Source organism: Nannobrachium achirus (assembly GCF_963921795.1).
Source record: "Nannobrachium achirus genome assembly, chromosome: 16".
Classification (NCBI taxonomy): Eukaryota; Metazoa; Chordata; class Actinopteri; order Myctophiformes; family Myctophidae; genus Nannobrachium; species Nannobrachium achirus.
In genome coordinates, this window is record NC_137823.1 from 39,879,673 (window position 1) to 39,899,243 (window position 19,571).

A 19,571-nucleotide genomic window follows, 5' to 3' on the forward strand; every position below is an offset into this window, starting at 1 on the left:
GTAATAGCAGCTACTCCAGTACTTCAACTCAAGTTCAAATTTGACAGAGCAACTTTCACTTGTAGTTGAGCAATATTTAACCAGGAGTATCTATACTGTGACTCAAGCACTGCGGTTGAGTGCTTTGTCCACCACTGCCCAACGACACCACCGAAACCTCCTGAGACTGTGTGCCGACCACATGGATTTCCACCACTAATTGCAAACACAAGCCTCGGCCTCTGCCACCAGTGTTGTTTTTGACAGTAAATTTGTCAAGTTTTAGTCATAGTCTTTTGAATAAAATTTTATTTAGTCAGCTGAAAAGTTTTAGTTTTAGTCTAATTTTAGTCAACTAAATATCAAGATTTTAGGCGACCAAATCTACAGTTGATTTAGTCAACTAAAATGTATTTTGGCAGACCTTGATGGCATCGTAATGACTGATTTTACACTTGTAGCTGATCTACAGGCTCACAACGCGTTTTAGTCATCACAGCTTAGTTTTTATTTAGTTTACGTCAGTAAAAAAAAAACACAGTCGACAAACATTTTTCGTCATAGATTTAGTCGACGAAATCAACACTGTCTGCCACACCAGGCTACAAAGGCAACAGAAAAATAGCAAATTGCTAAGATAACTTCCACATTCCTCAGCTCTCACTTCATCAGCATGTGTCAGGGTCAGTAATTGATTGAAATTCCAGTTCAGGCAGTAAAGGATTAGGTTGGTTAGTCAGCTCGCCTAGCTACTACATTACAGCAGCGTCAGCTGGCAGAGGCAAAAAGTAACCAATTACATTTACTCAAGTACTGCACTGTTATGGGGAAATATTAATATTCCAGACAGGGGGAAGAAGATTTGAACAGAAAAACAGCTTTTGCAGCAGCATAGCCCCAGACCTCCTGGCTTGGGGGACAGGTGTCATCTTGGACACCTCTTATACACAGAGATATACATAGATGTTATCCTAAATGGTCATATAAGGATATTTACTATGCTAAGTGACAGCACAATAATAGTAATGCTGACTGGTTCAATTAGGAACATCCATGTCTTTATAATATACATACTAAAACAGATATTGCTGAGCAATGCTGACATAGAGTGTCGAAGTCGCAGTCTGTAGGGGAAGTCAGCTGTTAGGTTGACAGCTGGAGTCAAATGCATTTAGACTTATGTTCTACAAGGTTGAATATAAGTAGAATAAATACACATTTGACAGTGTATAGTATAAATGTTGCTACTACAGTACTTCTTCCGTATATCATCGTCGAATGTCCAACACAGTGTCGTGTAGCCACAACATCGTCTCTGGTCCCACTTGGATGGTCCATATTATACAGGGGGCATTTGGTGATTATGTGTTCTGCGATACTTGAAGGACCACTTCACATCTTAACATAATTGGTCCTCATTAATGCTCGTGGAGGAGGAGGCCTGTGGACACTTCTGAAAATTGCCTACCAATGACATCATCATCATCGGTTGGCAGGTTTGGTCATTTCAAACACGATTTCAAATTTCACATTTCTTATTAATGTGAGCGCAATGGCTTTTCTAACTCTACATGAATAGAAAGGCTATATATATATATATATATATATATATATATATATTTTTTTTTTTTTTTTTTTACTCAAGTAAAACTTTGCAGACGGGACTTATAGAGCATTTCTATATTGTGGTATTGATACTTTTACTTAAGTAAACCCCCCAAAAATAGGGAGTACTTCTTCCAACAGTGTCAGCTGGGTTGGATGTTGCCTCTGCCTGTGACTGTGTGAGGCAACGTTGAATGAGCCTGGCATCCAACGCATTGTATCTGCTAACAATGGAGGAGCGGGCCGCGCCCTGCGTGCTTCATACCTCATACTTGTACTGTTGATACAGTACAGGTCTCTGTTCACAGCCAGTAGGCCTGGCAGATCTACTGTGTTAGAGTGGCACACGGTGCAGCCTGGCGCCTTATGTGGTTGTCAACCCTTTTAAATGTGAGGACGCCCTGTTTGATATGCATTAGGCCAATGTTTCTCAAATTTCAAGGTCTCCCCTTAACTCTGACAGTGTACAAATGGAACCAAACGATCCCTGACGGGTTCATTTGGTTCCATTTGTACACTGTCAGAGTTACAGTACAGGCTTGTATCGGTCAATTTAGAGTGACCCCCCTGAAGGAACCCACTGAGTCCCTGGAATCCACTTTGAGAATCACTGGATGTCAAGGACCCCCAAAAAGATATTGCTCCTGCTGTTCGTGGTTTCCTCCGTCATTACATTGGTGTGTGAATGTGTACCGCTTTAGTCCCGTAATGTCTAATGGTGTTCCATTGCAATGTGTGCAATGGTTAAATGTGAAGTACATTGTAAAGCACATTAGATTTACATTCAAATTTACAATGGAATTATTAAAAGTAATTTAGAGTGGTCGGAAAGACTAGAAAATCACTATATAAATGCAGACCATTTATAATTTAGTGCTGCTCCTAATAGTTAAAATACCCCAAAGGAATGGTGACCATTCTTCTTCTTATTGATTATTCCAATGATGTGCTTTAATCCTCAGACTAACCCCAAAGATCGGCTTTCCCTGGAGTGAGATCAGGAACATTTCTTTCAACGACAAGAAGTTTATCATCAAGCCTATTGACAAAAAGGCCCCGGTGAGTAAAAGGCACTCGTTCGCTAATGATGAACACTCAGCAGTCTCCATCTGAGAGGTTTCTACTTCTGCACCATTTAATGGTCTTCTTCAGTCATTCAGTGGAGAGTATAACAGCTTTGATTCACGAGATCCACAAGGATTTATTTTTCAGTTGTCACTCTTTCATACAGGTACAATCAGCAAAACAATACATTATAACACATTTAAAAATAGATATATAAAATAAGAGAGAATAAAGAACAAAGTACAGGCAAAAGGAAAAAAGTTGGAATAGTGTTATCAGGCCTATATGGTACACGCCTAATCACTTGGCTATCGGTACCTCTTACTAAATCTAATCTAACGACAGAAATCTTGTCATATGGCTGGCACAAGATATTTTCAAATGGGGCCAAATACATATCAATTTGAGGGAGTCCATTACATGAAAATGTTGAGAACCACTGCATTAGACCGCATGATCCATCACTGTTGTAGCTCAGTGTTAACAGAGTGTTTTCCTGTAGTATTTGTTCTGAACCTGCTCACAGCCAGCAGTGGACACCTTTCAACTTCTGTCAGAAGTTCAAGTCAATATAATATTGTAAAAGTATAGTACTAATGCTCTGGTTTCTCTCTGCCATTAACACAAAGGACCGTCCCTAACCCAACGACAAAACAATACAGAGCTACAATGTACTCATTACACATGTACAGATTATATACTGTACACAATGGTGTACAGGATAACATTACATGTTATTCAATAACAATGTGCGGTACATATCGGGCAGAAACCTTGTATCGCCATGTTTCAAATTTGTATGTTTTTTGGTCAGTTAATCTGCTACTTTGTCTTTCTACAGTGTCACACACACGTGGCAAAAACAGACGGTCGACAGCCTCACAATGTGTTTTATCTCAACGCTTAATTTAGTAATTTCATCACTTGGAGATACAAGGTTTCTGCCCAACAGTGACAAAGAACTACATTGGATCCACTGGAACACAGGTTCTGTTTCCTGTGTACTGACAAGTAGTGGTTTTGGACATATAAGGTTTCCACCTGACATCGATGATGACATGGGTGTTCAGTAACCTGACAGCATGTGTAAAGAAGCTGTTAGTGAGATGGGGTCCCCCAGGGGTCAAAATCTCCTCACCGAAAATCTACAAGTTATGAGCTTGTAGATCACCTACTTTAGTTGACTGTTCGCCTACCACATGCCCGGAATAGGGATGCTTGAGTTCATGTGGATAATGATATTTTGTGGGGTGTAAATGTTATGAAGTTATGGTCATTCTGTGCCTACAATTACTTACTTTACTGCTGTCTTTACTGAAACAAAGCACAACGTGAAATCAACTAGGAGTTTCATCATTCTCTCTCTCTCTGTCTGTTTCCTTGTTTCTTTGACCCTGAAGGACTTTGTCTTCTACGCCCCTCGGCTACGCATCAACAAGCGCATCCTGCAGTTGTGCATGGGCAACCACGAGCTGTACATGCGCCGCCGCAAGCCCGACACCATCGAGGTGCAACAGATGAAGGCTCAGGCCAGAGAGGAGAAACACCAGAAACAAATGGAGAGGTACGTACGAGTCCAGCTTTCACACTCTCTCTGAGTGAAATGATTTAGAAGTAGACAACACACTGGATTGGACAATTCTTCCCTACAAAGCCAAAGTGCAGTAACAATTTTTTTGGACACAGACTTATTTGTGTATCCGAAAGGTCAAATTATGTGATAATGGCGGGTGAACGATTACCTCAAGAACAGATATACAATTAGTGTAATATCACTTATATGCCGATATCTCATTTGGCTGACGAGTTGAAACACTCTTAAAACCATTTATCAGTTATTTTTACACACACACACACACACACACACACACAGATATATTCCTAGCATAGTTACTGTACTTTGGCTTTGTATGGCAGAAAGACGTGCCGTCATTTTATTAGTAGTTCGGACATGGTCTCAGTTACCTCTCTCAGAAGTATTGGCGTATCAGGTTCATGATTGAGAGAGATGCAACATACATAACATGTAGGGATTGTAGCTTAAACTATGTAGTAAGACTTGCACACACCTTTGTAGGAATAGCTCATTATCAGGACAAACATTAAGTTTTGGTTTCAATGCAAAATAAATGTTTAGTACTGAATGAAAATGTCTCTGCTACATGCCTTATAAATATATTTGTAGAAACAAAAACAAAAAGCATTTTCCCCAAATGGTTGAATTGAACGTACAGTGATCCCAGAGCTGCTCTCAGGCAGCTACTGGTCTCAGCTGTCAGAACGGTGTCTGTCCTGCACAGCTGTTCAAACACAGTGATGTAACTCAAGGCTGCACATTGCATCTGTCTCTTAGCACTACACTACATACAGTACTGTAGTCCCTCTGTCACTGTAAACCACTGTAAACCACTAGTGGGGCAGCAGAAGTGGTAGCAAAAGAACCAGAAAGTCACACTTGAGTAAAAAGTGGAGATATCACTAGAGATAAGTGAAACTTATCATTGGAATTGTGGTATCAAGTGGTATTCCACTTGATTATTGAAGGTGTTGATTAAAAAAAAGGAAAGAAAAGGGAATCAGCAAGACCTTTTTCTGGGCTTTATGAAAGGTATGGTACCGTCTTACAGATAAAAGTGCTCAAATGAACAAAAATGCAATTTTTAATGACCATTCAATTGCCTCAAATGTGTGGGCGACAGATGTAATTCCATTCTCTCATGGCAGACCACAAGAATTCCTCCAGACTTTGTTGAATATGAACATACGGTACACTGTGTGTGATGATTGTTTCATCTGCTGCTGCCATCTTCCTTGGTAGCAGTAAGACACGCAAATACACAGACACACACATACTGTACTGTATATACTGACTGTTATTGACGACTGACCGATGGACCCTTTGTTTATCCTCGGAAAGGAAATCAGTTGTCATAGCAGCACTGCAGTGTGAAACACACAGACTATTAGGCTATGTATCTGTCTTACTGGTGTAAATCACTGGGTGAAATTTGTATTTTTGTGCAAGCTCTGTCATTTCGTTGTTTATCAGAAAAGAAGGGAAAATTGAGGGACAGAGGAGGTGCAAGGAGAAAACAAAAAATAAATCTAAAATATCCACACGTGTACAAATAGCATAATTAAGCATTATTACACAAGAGGGTGTGCATTGTCGTGGTTATTGGCACGCCAGCCTTGCTGCAAGAACGAGGTGACAGCCGAGTTCCGTAGGAAAGGGCTGAAGTGCCATTAACCATGATAAAGCATGACCCTCGAGTTATGCAAAAGTTACTCTTAAAAAATACATCAACTTCATTTCATTGTTATTAGGATATTCGATTGTAATTTAAAAAGATTTAATGCCAGAAAGCTGCTTGCGTAGCCGCTTAACATATTGCTGGGACAGGACCCAGTACAGCTGATGTTTACATCAATTTTGATTAGACCTGTGTGGTAATGCTCATTATTCACACAGGTTGAAAGCTATTTCTACCAATAAGATTGCTTCGTCGTAACTACCTGTTGTATAATAATAAACAGTAGGTACAGTATGACATAAGGGTGCAAATTATTACCAACCCAATAACACATCAATAGATCAACATACTGTAGCACAGATATAAAGATCCGTCTAAGCTTCAGGAGTATTTGGATTTGCGACAGCGTTGCATCGTGATGCTGTGCCATGTGTGGTATAGCGAAGTACCGTAGTGGTTAACGTGATGCTTGCTGGCTTCTTCAGACCAACCGTCCACAATGCGATCTCATGAAAACCGAAATGCACGGAAAGACAAAAGGCCCTGTGTGTGCGTGTGCTTGTTGCTTTAGTGGTCGTTAAGCAGTGTCAGCTCTCATTGTGCGTGTGTGTGTTATCTGCAGAGCCCAGCTGGAAAACGAGAAGAAGAAAAGAGAGGCCATCGAGAAAGAGAAGGAACAGATGGAGAGAGAGAAGCAGGAGCTCATGATGAGGCTCTACCAGTTTGAGGAGAAGACCAAGAAGGCAGAGAAAGGTAGGAGGCTGCATCCATTACCTAGCCTTGACAGTAGGCTCTGTGTGTGTGTGATTATCTTGCCTTGACAGTACGCTGTGTGTGTGTGTGTATGTGTGTGTGGATGTACTTGGATTGCTATACTTTTGGGGCCAAATACGATGGTAGAATTTGAGGATTTTCCTTGTCCTTACAAGAGTGTTTTAATTTTTTTAAATAATTTTTTTTATAAATGCGTTTAGAATTAGGCTTACAATAATTTGGAAAGGATTCAGGGCGGGCCTACAGTTGGAATTTATTCTTAGTTTTGTGCCGGTGTTGCGTAGCGAAAATAGCCAATCTACTAGCTCACAATGCATTGCAGTGAGACACATTAAAAATTGCATTTATGACATTGCTATGCTAAAATGTTGTTGTCCTCACAACTATAGCAATACAAACGTGTGTGTGTTACGTTTGTAGGTCAGAGATGTGATATTACAGGTTTTTCATGTTTCTTTGGACACTCAGTTCCTCTCTAAAGAGGGATTGAACCTTTTCCTGTTTATATTTTTACCTTGCAGATGCTGGTTAACCACTTAAACCCTATATGCTTTGGTTGACTGCCCCCCCCCCCCCCCAATTCCCTCTACACCAAGTGTGTTTGTCAAAAAATGCCGATCAACAGCTGCTATTTTTGACCGAATGTTTGCCTAATTTGTTGCAAAATGTTTGCCTATTGTGAAATTTCCACAATAGGGATGCTAGGGTTCATGTCTATGCTACATTACAGGTCATAATGCACCATCTGTGATTTTCAATTGGTTGGTAGGTTCTAGCCAACCTTGCTCCACTTTCACAGAATTACATGGTGTATAATAATACATTAAATGTGCAGTCCAGAACTTATTTTCATGGGTTAAACATTATTTTAACCAACATGTATGTTGGAGTATGTTAATACAATATAACTAGTTCATCTGTAGTGGTTGGACTTCGTCTTCCTACTCTTCTATTGAGACATTTAGTCATTGTCAGGCAGAAACCTCTTATCTCCATATTCTAACTTTGTTTTTTTGTAAATTAACGCCCCACTTGATCACACTACAGTGTCAAACGAAAGCATGAAAAGTAAGTAACAGTTGTAGAACAGAACTCCCCGTTGCAATTAGAACCGCAGACTCACTCCCAAGCTTCCACCGTAATCTGAAGACTTCACCTCTTCAGACTCCACCTTAGCCCATAGCACTTACCCTAGCCTTGACGACCTGGCTTATGTAAAGGCTAAATTGTCATTTAGATGGCATGTTATGTAGACAGATGCCAGGTCATCGTTGACCTCGCATCGTATAGTGCAGGTGTCTTCAACGTTTTCAGGCCAAGGACGGAGAAATCTCGCTTTTTCGAACGCACATCATTTCGACAACGGAACATTAATATTAAAAAAGTGATGCCAATAAGTAAAGAACTTAAAGACTACTACAGTACTTAAGTTCCACTGATCCTAGGTGGAACACAATCGATTGATTGATCATTAAAATAAACTGCTCATTGCAGCAACGTATTATCTGCAGTCTTGATCAATGTTGGTGACCCACACTTCATGACCATAGATGAGCGTAGGAACAAATATTGACCCATGGATAGCTTCTTTTAGCTTCTCACTCACCCGTCTCACATTTCAATTAGGCTATAGCAAATGATAAGAACGACAGTGGCCAATCACTAGAAATACAATTTTCAAGTAATAGCGCCTCATCCCTTTCAATAGATCTAATTTACCTTTTTTGCCTATTAAGTTGTGTGAATTTCATAGCTTGATTCGTGACCTAGAATACACAGTAAAACAATCCTCAGCGTAAACTTCTCGATGTGTGCAGTCGGAGTTAAACAAACCGCTCAGATTTGACTGTGTATACTGTACACATTATTGCATTTTATTATCTACTTCTAAAGCTTCCCTGAATGTCCCGTCTGCCTGGCCTTTGCATATCTCCAGAGCTGTTCATCCGATCAACATTTGTCAAATTGTCAAATATTAGAGACAGAAATTGTGCAAATAGCTCATCTACATGCTGAGTATGTAGATCTGCTATTTTCACAATAGAACGGTGATATACAAAATGTAATGCCTCAACTCTTAGTGCTTCTCAGGGTGGGGGGTTCCCAGTTAAAATATGATTATTTTGGGGGTCGCGGCCTGAAAAGGTTGAGAACCAGTGATCAGGGTTCCCACGGTCATGAAATTCCTGGGAATATTTTGAAATTAGAAAAATATTTTTCCAGTACTAGAAAGGTTTGGGAATTGATTAAGGGTCCTGGAAAAAATATACCTCTGAAATGACAAATTAAACATTGGCCAAATTGTCAAATATTAGAGGCAGAAATTGTGAAAATAGCAGATCTACATGCTCACAACTCCTCGCAATGCGAGGCATTGTGAGCATGTAGATCGGCTATTTTCACAATAAAACCGTGTTATACAAAATTCCTCAACTCTTGGTCCTCGTCAGGTTGGGGGGTCCCCAGTTCAAATATGATTATTTCGGGGGTCACAGCCAGAAACGGTTGAGAACCACTGCCATACACTACCTGTCTTTGGGCATTGTGCATAGGAGTAAGCGACTCGTTATTGAGCTGAATTATTGTTATATAGTCCTGGAAATCGGGTTAAATATTCTGGAAAAGTTTTGGAAATTAATTGGTAAAGATGTGTGGGAACCCTGAATGTCCTAATCCTAACAGCATCCATATCTCTCTGTCCTCCCACACGTCTCCAGACCTCCAGGAGCAGCTGAGCAGGGCCATGACCCTGGAGCAGGAGAGGCGGCGGGCCGAGGACGAGGCGGCGCGTCTGGAGGCGGAGCGCCAGGCCGCCCTGCTGGCCAAGGAGGAGCTGGCCAGACAGGCTGAGGACCAGCTGAAGAGCCAGGAGCAGCTGGTCAGCACAATGCCCTTACTTATACCCACCATGTTACATGCATGCACACACACACACAGACTAGGGATGGGACGATATGAACATTTCATATCACGATTATTGTGACGAAATAAATCGCGATTTATGATATTATCGCGATAGTCAAAATATCCCCAAATATCCTGGGGCGGAACATTGCCCCAAAAATAGCAGATCTACAAGCTCACAACACCTTGCGTTGCGACGTGTTGACAGTATCAAGTACGTATATTATAAGTACCTTTTACCAATTATAGAGGGTTTATGTGGTACCGGCGGATATGCAGCCTGGCAAATGAAAGGTGAATTGATCCCTGTGTATGACGATATCACGATAAAGTCTCTCCACGATACGATTATCATGAGTGTTTTTTATCACGATAAACAATATCGCTTATCGTCCCATCCATAATGCGCGCGCGCGCACACACACACACACACACACACACACACACACACACACACGATTTCCGCGATCAGGGACACTAAGGTTTTTGTTCACGAGTTCCCACATTGTTTTATTTTCTCGATTCAACTGCTGGTTTGCTCAGTGCTACTGTATCTGCCTTGTCTTGTCCACCTACTTTATACTGTAATATTCTCTGCTGAAACACACGTAGCTACTATATATATATTATTATTCGAATGTTAGTTTTATAATTATGATTTAGGCATTTAGCAGACACTCTTATCCGGAGCAACTTACAAGTGTGAGATGAGTAAGCAGAGTAAGCAGAGATTTTAAACCAATAATTTGATGACCGGCAGAAAGATGCTATTGTCTCCGGCAGGATACTCAATTACAGGTCAGAAAATAGCAGATCTACAAGCCCCACAGAATAGGGAGACTAGGGTTCATTTGGTTAACTGCTTCGGGTGTGCTTCATTTATAGTAGTGCCAGACACAGAAACGGCCCTGAAATTACAATATATATCTATATATATGAACTCCCTTCATTCAAACCTGACAGAATGCTTAAGAGTTATTATTATTTGACCCGAGGCTGCAGCAGGCTTGTTGCTGTGGGGAACCTTGTGAACGCTGGTCTGTGGCAGACCACTTCAGTACCAGACAAAACCACTTTGTCCCCCAGTGGGACCGCACCCAATTACTCCAGACTGGCCACCCCCCTCCCTACTAAATCACCCCCCACCCCCTGCCCGTCCCCTCAGCGGACCACCCACAGCAGCCTGAGGTGGGCCCAGCCTTTACTCCCTCCTTCATTCTTCAACGGTCAAAGCAATAAAAAGTAGATGGAGAGCTTTTTAACTTCACAGTCAAAACACTGGAGTTTGCTTTCGGGAGGCCAGACGCAAACCCCACCACGTCTCGCAACCCATTTCACCAAATAAGATCCAATCAAAAGAATTGTCAAAAATAGCAGACCTACAAGCTCACAACACGTGATTCCTGAAAAGTTTCTCCTATAAGGACATGCTCAAAATAAGTGTAAAATTGTTTTATTCTGATAATAATTGTGCCACGTTTTTAGCTTGTAGATCTACCACTTTTGATGCTTTGGTGTGACGCAGTAGTATGGTCAGGTAGGGAGTTAAATTACATAAAAAGTTAAAATAAGATAAAGAGGTTTCTGCCCGACGGCAACGATTTCACATTTCACCTAAAATGTACATCTTTTTCTGTGGTGAGTTTGCATGTTCTCCCCGTGTCTCCTTGGGCATAGGCCCTCACACAAAAACATGCAGTAGTCCTGGTTTCTATACTACCTCCCCCAAGCCAGCCGGGTGCTCCCCAATGTCCCCTGGCGCGGCAGGGGGAGAGCGGAAACCAGGACTACAGGTTAGGTAGTCACCGGGTGAGAAAAATGGGTTACAAAAACCGTGGGATAAAAAATATAAAAATAAAAAGAAATGCACATCTTGCATCATAGCAATAGCTGCAGCATCCGTCATGCAACAAACGGAGTTGGAATCCAGTATGTGTGTGTGTGTATATATATATATATATATATATATATATATATATATATATATCTTTTTTTTTTTTTTTTTTTCTTTTTTTGTAAACAGATTTTCCAGTTGAACGCCTTTCACTGAGTGGCGTCACAGCTCAGCAGGCGTCAGCTTTGTGCTGTTGTGTAATGTGTACATCTCAGACTACACACACACACACACACACACACACGGTTTAAAAGCCCAACCTGAATCTTTCCCTAATTGTTAATCAAACCTCCATACTGTATCTGTTTTTAACCATAAAACACGCAACCTTTTGTTTCTCTTGTTGTGAGGATCAGGAAAATGGTCTACTATAATTGTTAGGACATTAAGGCCCCTAAAAGTATCGTAATACAATTTGCGCACACATACACTCTCTCTCCCAAAAGCAGCTGCACTGTTTAATTTGGTGGCTGTGTTTAGTTAGTTAGCGCTGGTGAAAGGCGTTGGTATTGTTGTGGTGTTCAACTGGAATGAAAAGAATGAACTCCCTCACCTTCTGAGCTTGTTGAGACGTTCCTTACAGAGACCAGGGAAAGATGACAAAAGAGAGAATACAGTAGTATAAATCTGGACACAATATGTCACTAAACTGATGACTTGATTACTTACAGTAAATATAATTAGATACAAAATGTCTTGACGATTACACATTCTCACACAGAACAAACAACAATCCTGGATCCTTGTTTTGGTTACAGAAATACATGTGTTTTTTTTTTTAATATAATTTCATTTGATTTATTTGAAAAGCTTGAGGATGAAACTAAGTCCTGAGACGTATTTTCACTGAGGTCTTCTAAAATTAACAGTTAAAAATACATTACGATACCAAGCACATGACAGTACATACTGTACATAAAACAAGTGCTCCCTTATCTTTCCCTAGAGAATAATGAGCCTCTACAGGGAACCTTTTCTAATAGACATGCTTGTGTGTTTGTGTTGTTGTGTATCAGGCTGCAGAGCTTGCAGAGCACACGGCCAAGATCGCCCTACTGGAGGAAGCCAAGAGACGCAAAGAAGAGGAGGCTGACACATGGCAACACAGAGTGAGACCCCACACATACCCCTTTGACACCCACACACACACACACCCTTTATAATTTATAAGGTATTTGGCTATTACGTATTATGTTCTTTCAAAGATGTTCTAAACCTTTCGAAAAATAGCCAAAGTATAAAATAGGATTGAAATGGCTAAACTAACTGCTAATTTTGCTGAGGACCCCCTGGAACCCTCCCAAGGACGCCAGGGGGTCCCCGGAGCCCACTTTGAGAACCACTGACTTGCCTTTAAAAATAAAGAACTAAGAACCGATCTATGAGTTAACAAATTGTTGTTGTCAAGATGATACCTTTTAGTTGTGCCACGACGATAACGTCATTCCACGGTCTCTCCTCGTCTCTCAGGCCAGGGAGGCCCAGGACGACCTGATGAAGACCAAGGAGGAGCTGCACATGGTGATGACGGCGCCGCCGCCGCCCCCTCCCCCGCCCGCCTACGACACACACCTGGACGTGGAGAACAACGACGACGACAACGACAGCGAATCCAACGCCAGCACGCACAGCGCCGACTTTCAGACCGGCGAGTTCAACGACCACCGCAACGAGGAGGACCGCATCACCGAGGCCGAGAAGAACGAGCGCGTCCAGAAGCAGCTCATGGTGAGGAGGAGACCTAATATGTGTCCCAAACTGTTACTTTTCAGGATTCAAAATCCCAAATGGTGACGCGGCACGTTTTAAGCTTGTAGATCGACTATCAGCTATGCTGCTTAATTTCTGCGACACTTGTAGTATGACGAAGTAGGGTATTAATTTACGGGAAAAAACATTAAAAGTTCAATTATGGAGATTTCGGCAGCAAAATAATCCTTGTTAGACCTTATTTTCAGTACAGTAGAAGAGGCAACAAAATAATTCCAGTGGGGTATTTTAATTTGAATGATTACTGTGTTTCTGGAGATTTAAATTTTTATTCACCATGTCAAATATTTTGTGGTCCGCTTGCCTCAGCGTGGCTGCAAACCTAATTTCGCCATATGGTGTATGCATATGTGTATGCGCAGATAATTACTAGGGCTTTCATAAAAATCGTAAAAATGTAAGTCTAAGTACCATTAATAGCGTGACTGGAGCCTGTGTTTGATGTGAAGAGTGCAAACTGCAGTTACAAAATAGAAGAGCCACTACATGGCAGAAGAGTACTTACTATACAACATCTTGATGATACCTAACTGGAAAGTCCTTTTCATTTCAATGTTTGCCTGTGCCAACATTAAGTTCTGTACAGGAACTGTCCATTGCTGGCACACAGTAACACCTAAATGAAACAGACCCACAATTAAAGCTACAATCTTGGACTTGTATTAATGAATGACACCAATCTGTATGGTAGAGTATAGACAGAGAGACAACGGACATACAGTACAACTTACAGATTGTAGCTTTAAACTACTTGATAAATCCTACTTTGTTGACCGAGGTGTGTGTTATTACATGCCCACAATAGGGACACTAGGGTTCACGTGTCATGTTTACCATCTATGACACGTCAAAGCGTCCGCCGTGAGAATGGTCCATTGACGAGAGCGGACGACGAAGGATGCGAGCACGGGGATGGTTTTGGTTGGTCTGACTCCTTTCCCCTTTGCCTCCTCTCCGTCCAGGCGCTGACCTCGGAGCTGGCACAGGCCCGCGACGAGTCCAAGAAGACCCAGAACGACCTGCTGCACTCGGAGAACGTGCGCGCCGGCCGAGACAAGTACAAAACCCTGCGACAGATCAGGCAGGGCAACACGAAGCAGAGGATCGACGAGTTCGAGGCTTTATAAAGAGGCCGGAGCGCCGCCTCACGCCCTTTCTGAATGGTCACCCCTCACACCACGCACATGCACACACACACACACACACACACACACACACACACACACACACACACACACACACACACACACACACACACACACACACACACACACACACACACACACACACACACACACAGTCTGGGACTGGAGGTTCAGTGCATAAACATGCATCAGTCACACATCTATACTGTATGTGACACACACAGACATACAGGACGGTGGCAGACATTCATCACCACTTGAAGCCTAATTTATACTCTGTTAGGGCTGGGCAATAGTACAGTATATCAATATTATTTCCATATCGTGATATGAGACTAGATATTGTCTGGTATTTTGGATATTGTAATATCACGATATGGCCTGAAGTGTTGTCTTTTCCTGGTATAAATCACTTATAGCCCTATTTTATACTTTCAAAAACGGACAAAAAAAAAGGTTTGAAAAGACATATCCACATAGCCGATCTTGTAGATCGACTATTTTCACTATTTTTGAAGGATTAACAAGAGAATGTATATTATCGTCGATATGAAGGTATTTGGTCAAAAACATTGTGATATTTGATTTTTGTCCTTATCCTCCAGTTCTATACTCTGTCGGACGCCGGTGTGGCGCGATGGATTCTAACGAAGCTTAACCTATTCAGAACGGGTACACTATGTTGTGTATCATTATTTTATGCTTTAACTATTGAAAAATAGCAGATATACAAGCTTGCAGCGCGGCACCGAGTGCCGCGCTGCGAGCTTGTAGATCTGCTATTTTTAGAAAAATCGTGAAAATTAGAATTTTGACCCGATTCTATAAGTGTCTTTTTGAATCCTTCTAAGGTTTTTTGAAAAACCCATGTTTATGTCAGCAATCTGGCTCGCCATCGTCAAAGAAAAGGTCCTTTTCACTTAAATGGACCTCAGCTAGTCTGTTCTTGAGAGACTGTCAGTGGTTCTCAAACTTTTTCATTTGAAGGACCCCCAAATGATATTTATTTGGCCACGGACCCCCATCTCAAAATATTTAGTTCCAGGAACCACCCAAGAAGCAAAATTTGAGTTACAAACGTTCGCTTTGAAAATACATATATTCAAAGATTTGCACACATTTTCACGACTTTTTCAAAAATAGCAGATCTACAAGCTGCTGTGAGCTTGTATATCTGCTATTTTTCACTGGTTAAAGCATTCAATAATTCTAGGCCTGAATGGGTTGTTAACCCTCACAGAGAGGCAAACTCCTGTAATACGGTTTGTCAGTGTGCAGGGCTTTCCAAAACCTTAGTGCCAAAAACCTTCCTTCCTCCTAGAGCCACCAATCGTATTTCTGTTTCTCGATTGTAACGTAAACCTGTTTGGTTTTAGACCAAAATCACCAAGGCTTTTTTAACCAGAGGTGTGATGATGATGATAAAGTAGTGGGAATTAGCCAAAAAAGCAATCGTATTCCTATTTCCATGACGCACATAGAATTATGTTAATCAAAGCCTTGCTTCTTTTTGTTTTGACGTTTTCTTATTTGTTGTGAGTTAGAAAAAGGACAATGCTTATGTTTTGTTTTTGTTTTTTTCTTCCCCATGACTGACCACTCAGAAAGCGGTGACGGTTATTATGAAACATGCAGAAAACTGTACTGTATGTAGTTTTGTTTTTTCTCCATTATACTTGGACAACTTCCATTTATGTTTAATATTGCTATACAGTAGCATCAAATCATGTCTAGTTTGATATTTATACTGTATATGGGATATTAAAAGGGTATTTTATCTTGGTTTGTATATTTTTGCTATCTACTAATGATGACATTTAATGTTTCTAAGTTCTATATATTGACCAAAATAATAGTAGTCTTATGTTCCTTTGTTCCTTTGTCTTTTTTGTTTTTATCTTTTAGATCACTAAATAAGATTTAACTGTAAATTATTTTTTATGTTACAAGACATCCAGCCACATGCCATCAAAATCAGTGAAGGAAATCTGTAGTTTGGTACTTTTGATTGATATTGTTTTTACCTGCACAGCTTGTTTGAGGATTTTTACATCACACGATCAGATCTCCACGTCTCCATCTCATGTTTTATGTCGTCGGTCAGTGTGCTTCCTAGTACTTAATTTCTGCTTTGTCGCAGGACAGTGTTGCACGCCAAAAATAGCAGGTCAACAAGTTCACAACGTGCGACTGCGTTCAGACCTTTCAGATCGGCTATTTTCAGCTCACGGCACCGTCTTATGATGACGTATAATTCAGGCTTAACCCATTAAGGCCTGAACACATTATGACGCAATATTTTATGCTTTAAATATAAAAAAATAGCAGATATACAAGCTCACAGCGCGGCACCGAGTGCCGCGCTGCGAGCTTGTAGATCTGCTATTTTTGAAAAATCGTGAAAATTAGAATTTTGACCCGATTCTATAAGTGTCTTTTGAATCCTTCTAAGATTTTTGGAAAAAACCTATGTTTCTATGTCGGCAATCTGGCCAGTCATCGTCAAAGAAAAGGTCCTTTTCACTTAACTGGAGCTCAGTTAGTCTGTTCTTGAGAGACTACTATGTCAGTGGTGCTCAAACCTTTTCATGTGAAGGACCCCCAAAATGATATTTATTTGGCCACGGACCCCCATTTCAAAATATCTAGTTCCAGGGACCACCCAGAAGCAAAATTTTAGTTACAAGCGTTCGCTTTGAAAATACATATATTCAAAGATTTGCACACATTTTCACGACTTTTTCAAAAATAGCAGATCTACAAGCTCGCAGCGCGGCACTCGGTGCCGCGCTGTGAGCTTGTATATCTGCTATTTTTCACTGGTTAAAGCATTCAATAATTCTAGGCCTAAATGGGTCAAACATGCCACCGTTGAATGAGGGATGGGAAGCCGCTGTGCTTCTACGAGTCTATATTATAGAGGGGTGTCAAACTAAATGTTAGGTCACAGGCTGGATAGGTTCAAAATGCCACTTCATGAGGACCGGGTCATTTGCATCAGTGCATGCGCGTTCCAACAGCGTTCGTTGCCTTCGTGCCCTCATGTGTCGCAGTCTCTGCTATAACTACAAAAACCTTCCAGTTTACTAAGTTAGTTTCTTATGAAAAAGATTGCCTAACAAGCATTAGCTGTATGACTGGTGTCTTTGTAGGCTATGTGAAAGTTGTGATGGCAGATGATTTTTTTTTTAAATGCTGTGTTGGTAGCCCCACCCTTTCCGTTAATAAACCATTTTAAATCATTAGCAGAAACAAATGTAAAAGAATGATAAATGTAGGCAACATAGCTGCTCTTCATCAATTGTCATGAATGTACGTTTTCTTCTTTGTCTAAAATCGTCCCGCGGTCTGGGAGGCCCGCAGGCCTCTAGTTTGACACCCCTGCACCATAAGCAACTGTCTTCACTTCCTGCACAAACTGTCTCTGTCTGTCTTCACTTCCTGGTCAAACTGTCCAAAGCTGCTAGAATAATAAAAAAAAAAAAAGAAAACGGGTGATGCCAAAACGATCGTTCACACATCTGTTTTAGGGTTTGTCTTCGTTTAACCACTTGAACCTCATCATCCCTATTCTAGAGGAACATTAGCTAAAAAATAGCTGATCTACAAGCTTGATGCTGGTAAACCGGCTATTTTTGGCTAAGAGATTTGGACAGAGCCAACCCTGTTTAGCAAGGCTTGAGGGTTTCAGTGGATAAAGGTTAGGATTGTAACCAGGGTTAGATTTGCTTTATAAATCAAACCCTGATTGTAACCCAACTTTTCTAGGGTTGAAAGGCATTAAACTAAAGTGTTCTGGCAGTTTGGCCCATACAGTAGTTCATACCTGTTGAGTTTGATCATCTCTCTGTTGTCCCTGGATGTGGAAGAGCATGTAATGAACGTACTGGAGACACGACACAGCTGGCCATTGTATTCAAACAGGATTTTATAATGAGGTGTTCAACATAATGACAATAAAAATCTATGATTACTTTCCTTTGTGTGTTTACTTAGCATTTGAGATGAACACCTTGCTGAAGCTGCACATGATACGAATGGGTACACATTGTGTATCATTATTTTATGCTTTAACTATTGAAAAATAGCAGATATACAAGCTCACAGCGTGGCACCGAGTGCCGCGCTGCGAGCTTGTAGATCTGCTATTTTTTTTAAATCGTGAAAATTAGAATTTTGACCCGATTCTTTATGTGTTTTTTGAATCCTAAGGTTAGCCATCGTCAAAGAAAAGGTCCTTTTCACTTAACTGGAGCTCAGTTAGTCTGTTCTTGAGAGACTACTATGTCAGTGGTTCTCAAACCTTTTCATCTGAAGGACCCCCAAAATGATATTTATTTGGCCACGGACCCGCATCTCAAAATATCTAGTTCCAGGGACCACCCAGAAGCAAATGCCTTCTGAATCCTAATGATGAAAATTATGTTGCTATAAATATAGCTAAAATCTAAGAAGATACAGATGTTTTCCCAGATAGAATTTTGATGTCCTTTTAAATTTACAGTATATCCATTTTCAATACGTTTTACTTCTTCTCAGTGGGTGGTAAGTAACTAAGTTCATATACTCTGTAGTACTGTACTGTACTATTGGAGAAAATAATGTAACGTTAATAGGAAACCACAAAAGAATGAAAACAAAATAGGAAATCACAACTAAAATAAAATGCTCATCTCTCTTAGAAACTCCCAAGTTGAAGTATGTTTATTTGCCACTATAAATCCGTTTTCTAGACATATTGCTCTCGATGTGGACAAATGCAGTATTTAGGTTGAGTTCACATTTAGTTACCCTCTCCATTTTATTTTTGTCTTGTTTTATTTCAAATATGTACATTTCTGCTTCTCCCTCAGGAGGTGGGCTGCCTCCATCCTCCTCACCTTGTCTTACTAAAGACCGAAGCTTTCAGATGTAAGTTTTAAAAGTTAAATATCTCAAAAACTACAAAACATTTCAAAGTAAAAAGGTCAAGCATGTGTGTCCACAGTAAGCTGAATTACTTAAAAAATTGAACGTGAACGTGAAATTGTGAGCAACCAGAATCTACAATTGACTTTTCTTAACTTTTTCTAAAACTATAAAACAGTTCAATGTTTAAAACCATCTGTTTTACTGACCAAAATGTATCTTTCAATGAGGGTAAACAGAGATTTAGTAATGTCTTTAAAATTAATTTCCAAT

At 40.6% G+C, this 19,571-nt stretch overlaps 1 protein-coding gene across 1 annotated transcript in view; it reads left to right on the plus strand.

Annotated features, from left to right (window-relative positions):
• The window catches only part of ezrb (ezrin b), a 48,415-nt gene extending 32,247 nt beyond the window's left edge, over nt 1-16,168 (plus strand). The window contains exons 8-14 of the mRNA XM_080743982.1: nt 2,547-2,643; nt 4,050-4,213; nt 6,526-6,656; nt 9,395-9,555; nt 12,492-12,584; nt 12,946-13,203; nt 14,208-16,168. Coding sequence (XP_080600108.1) covers nt 2,547-2,643; nt 4,050-4,213; nt 6,526-6,656; nt 9,395-9,555; nt 12,492-12,584; nt 12,946-13,203; nt 14,208-14,372 — 1,069 coding nt within the window. The 3' untranslated portion in view covers nt 14,373-16,168. The remainder of the gene's footprint in view (nt 1-2,546; nt 2,644-4,049; nt 4,214-6,525; nt 6,657-9,394; nt 9,556-12,491; nt 12,585-12,945; nt 13,204-14,207) is intronic.
• The last annotated feature ends 3,403 nt before the right edge of the window (nt 16,169-19,571 follow it).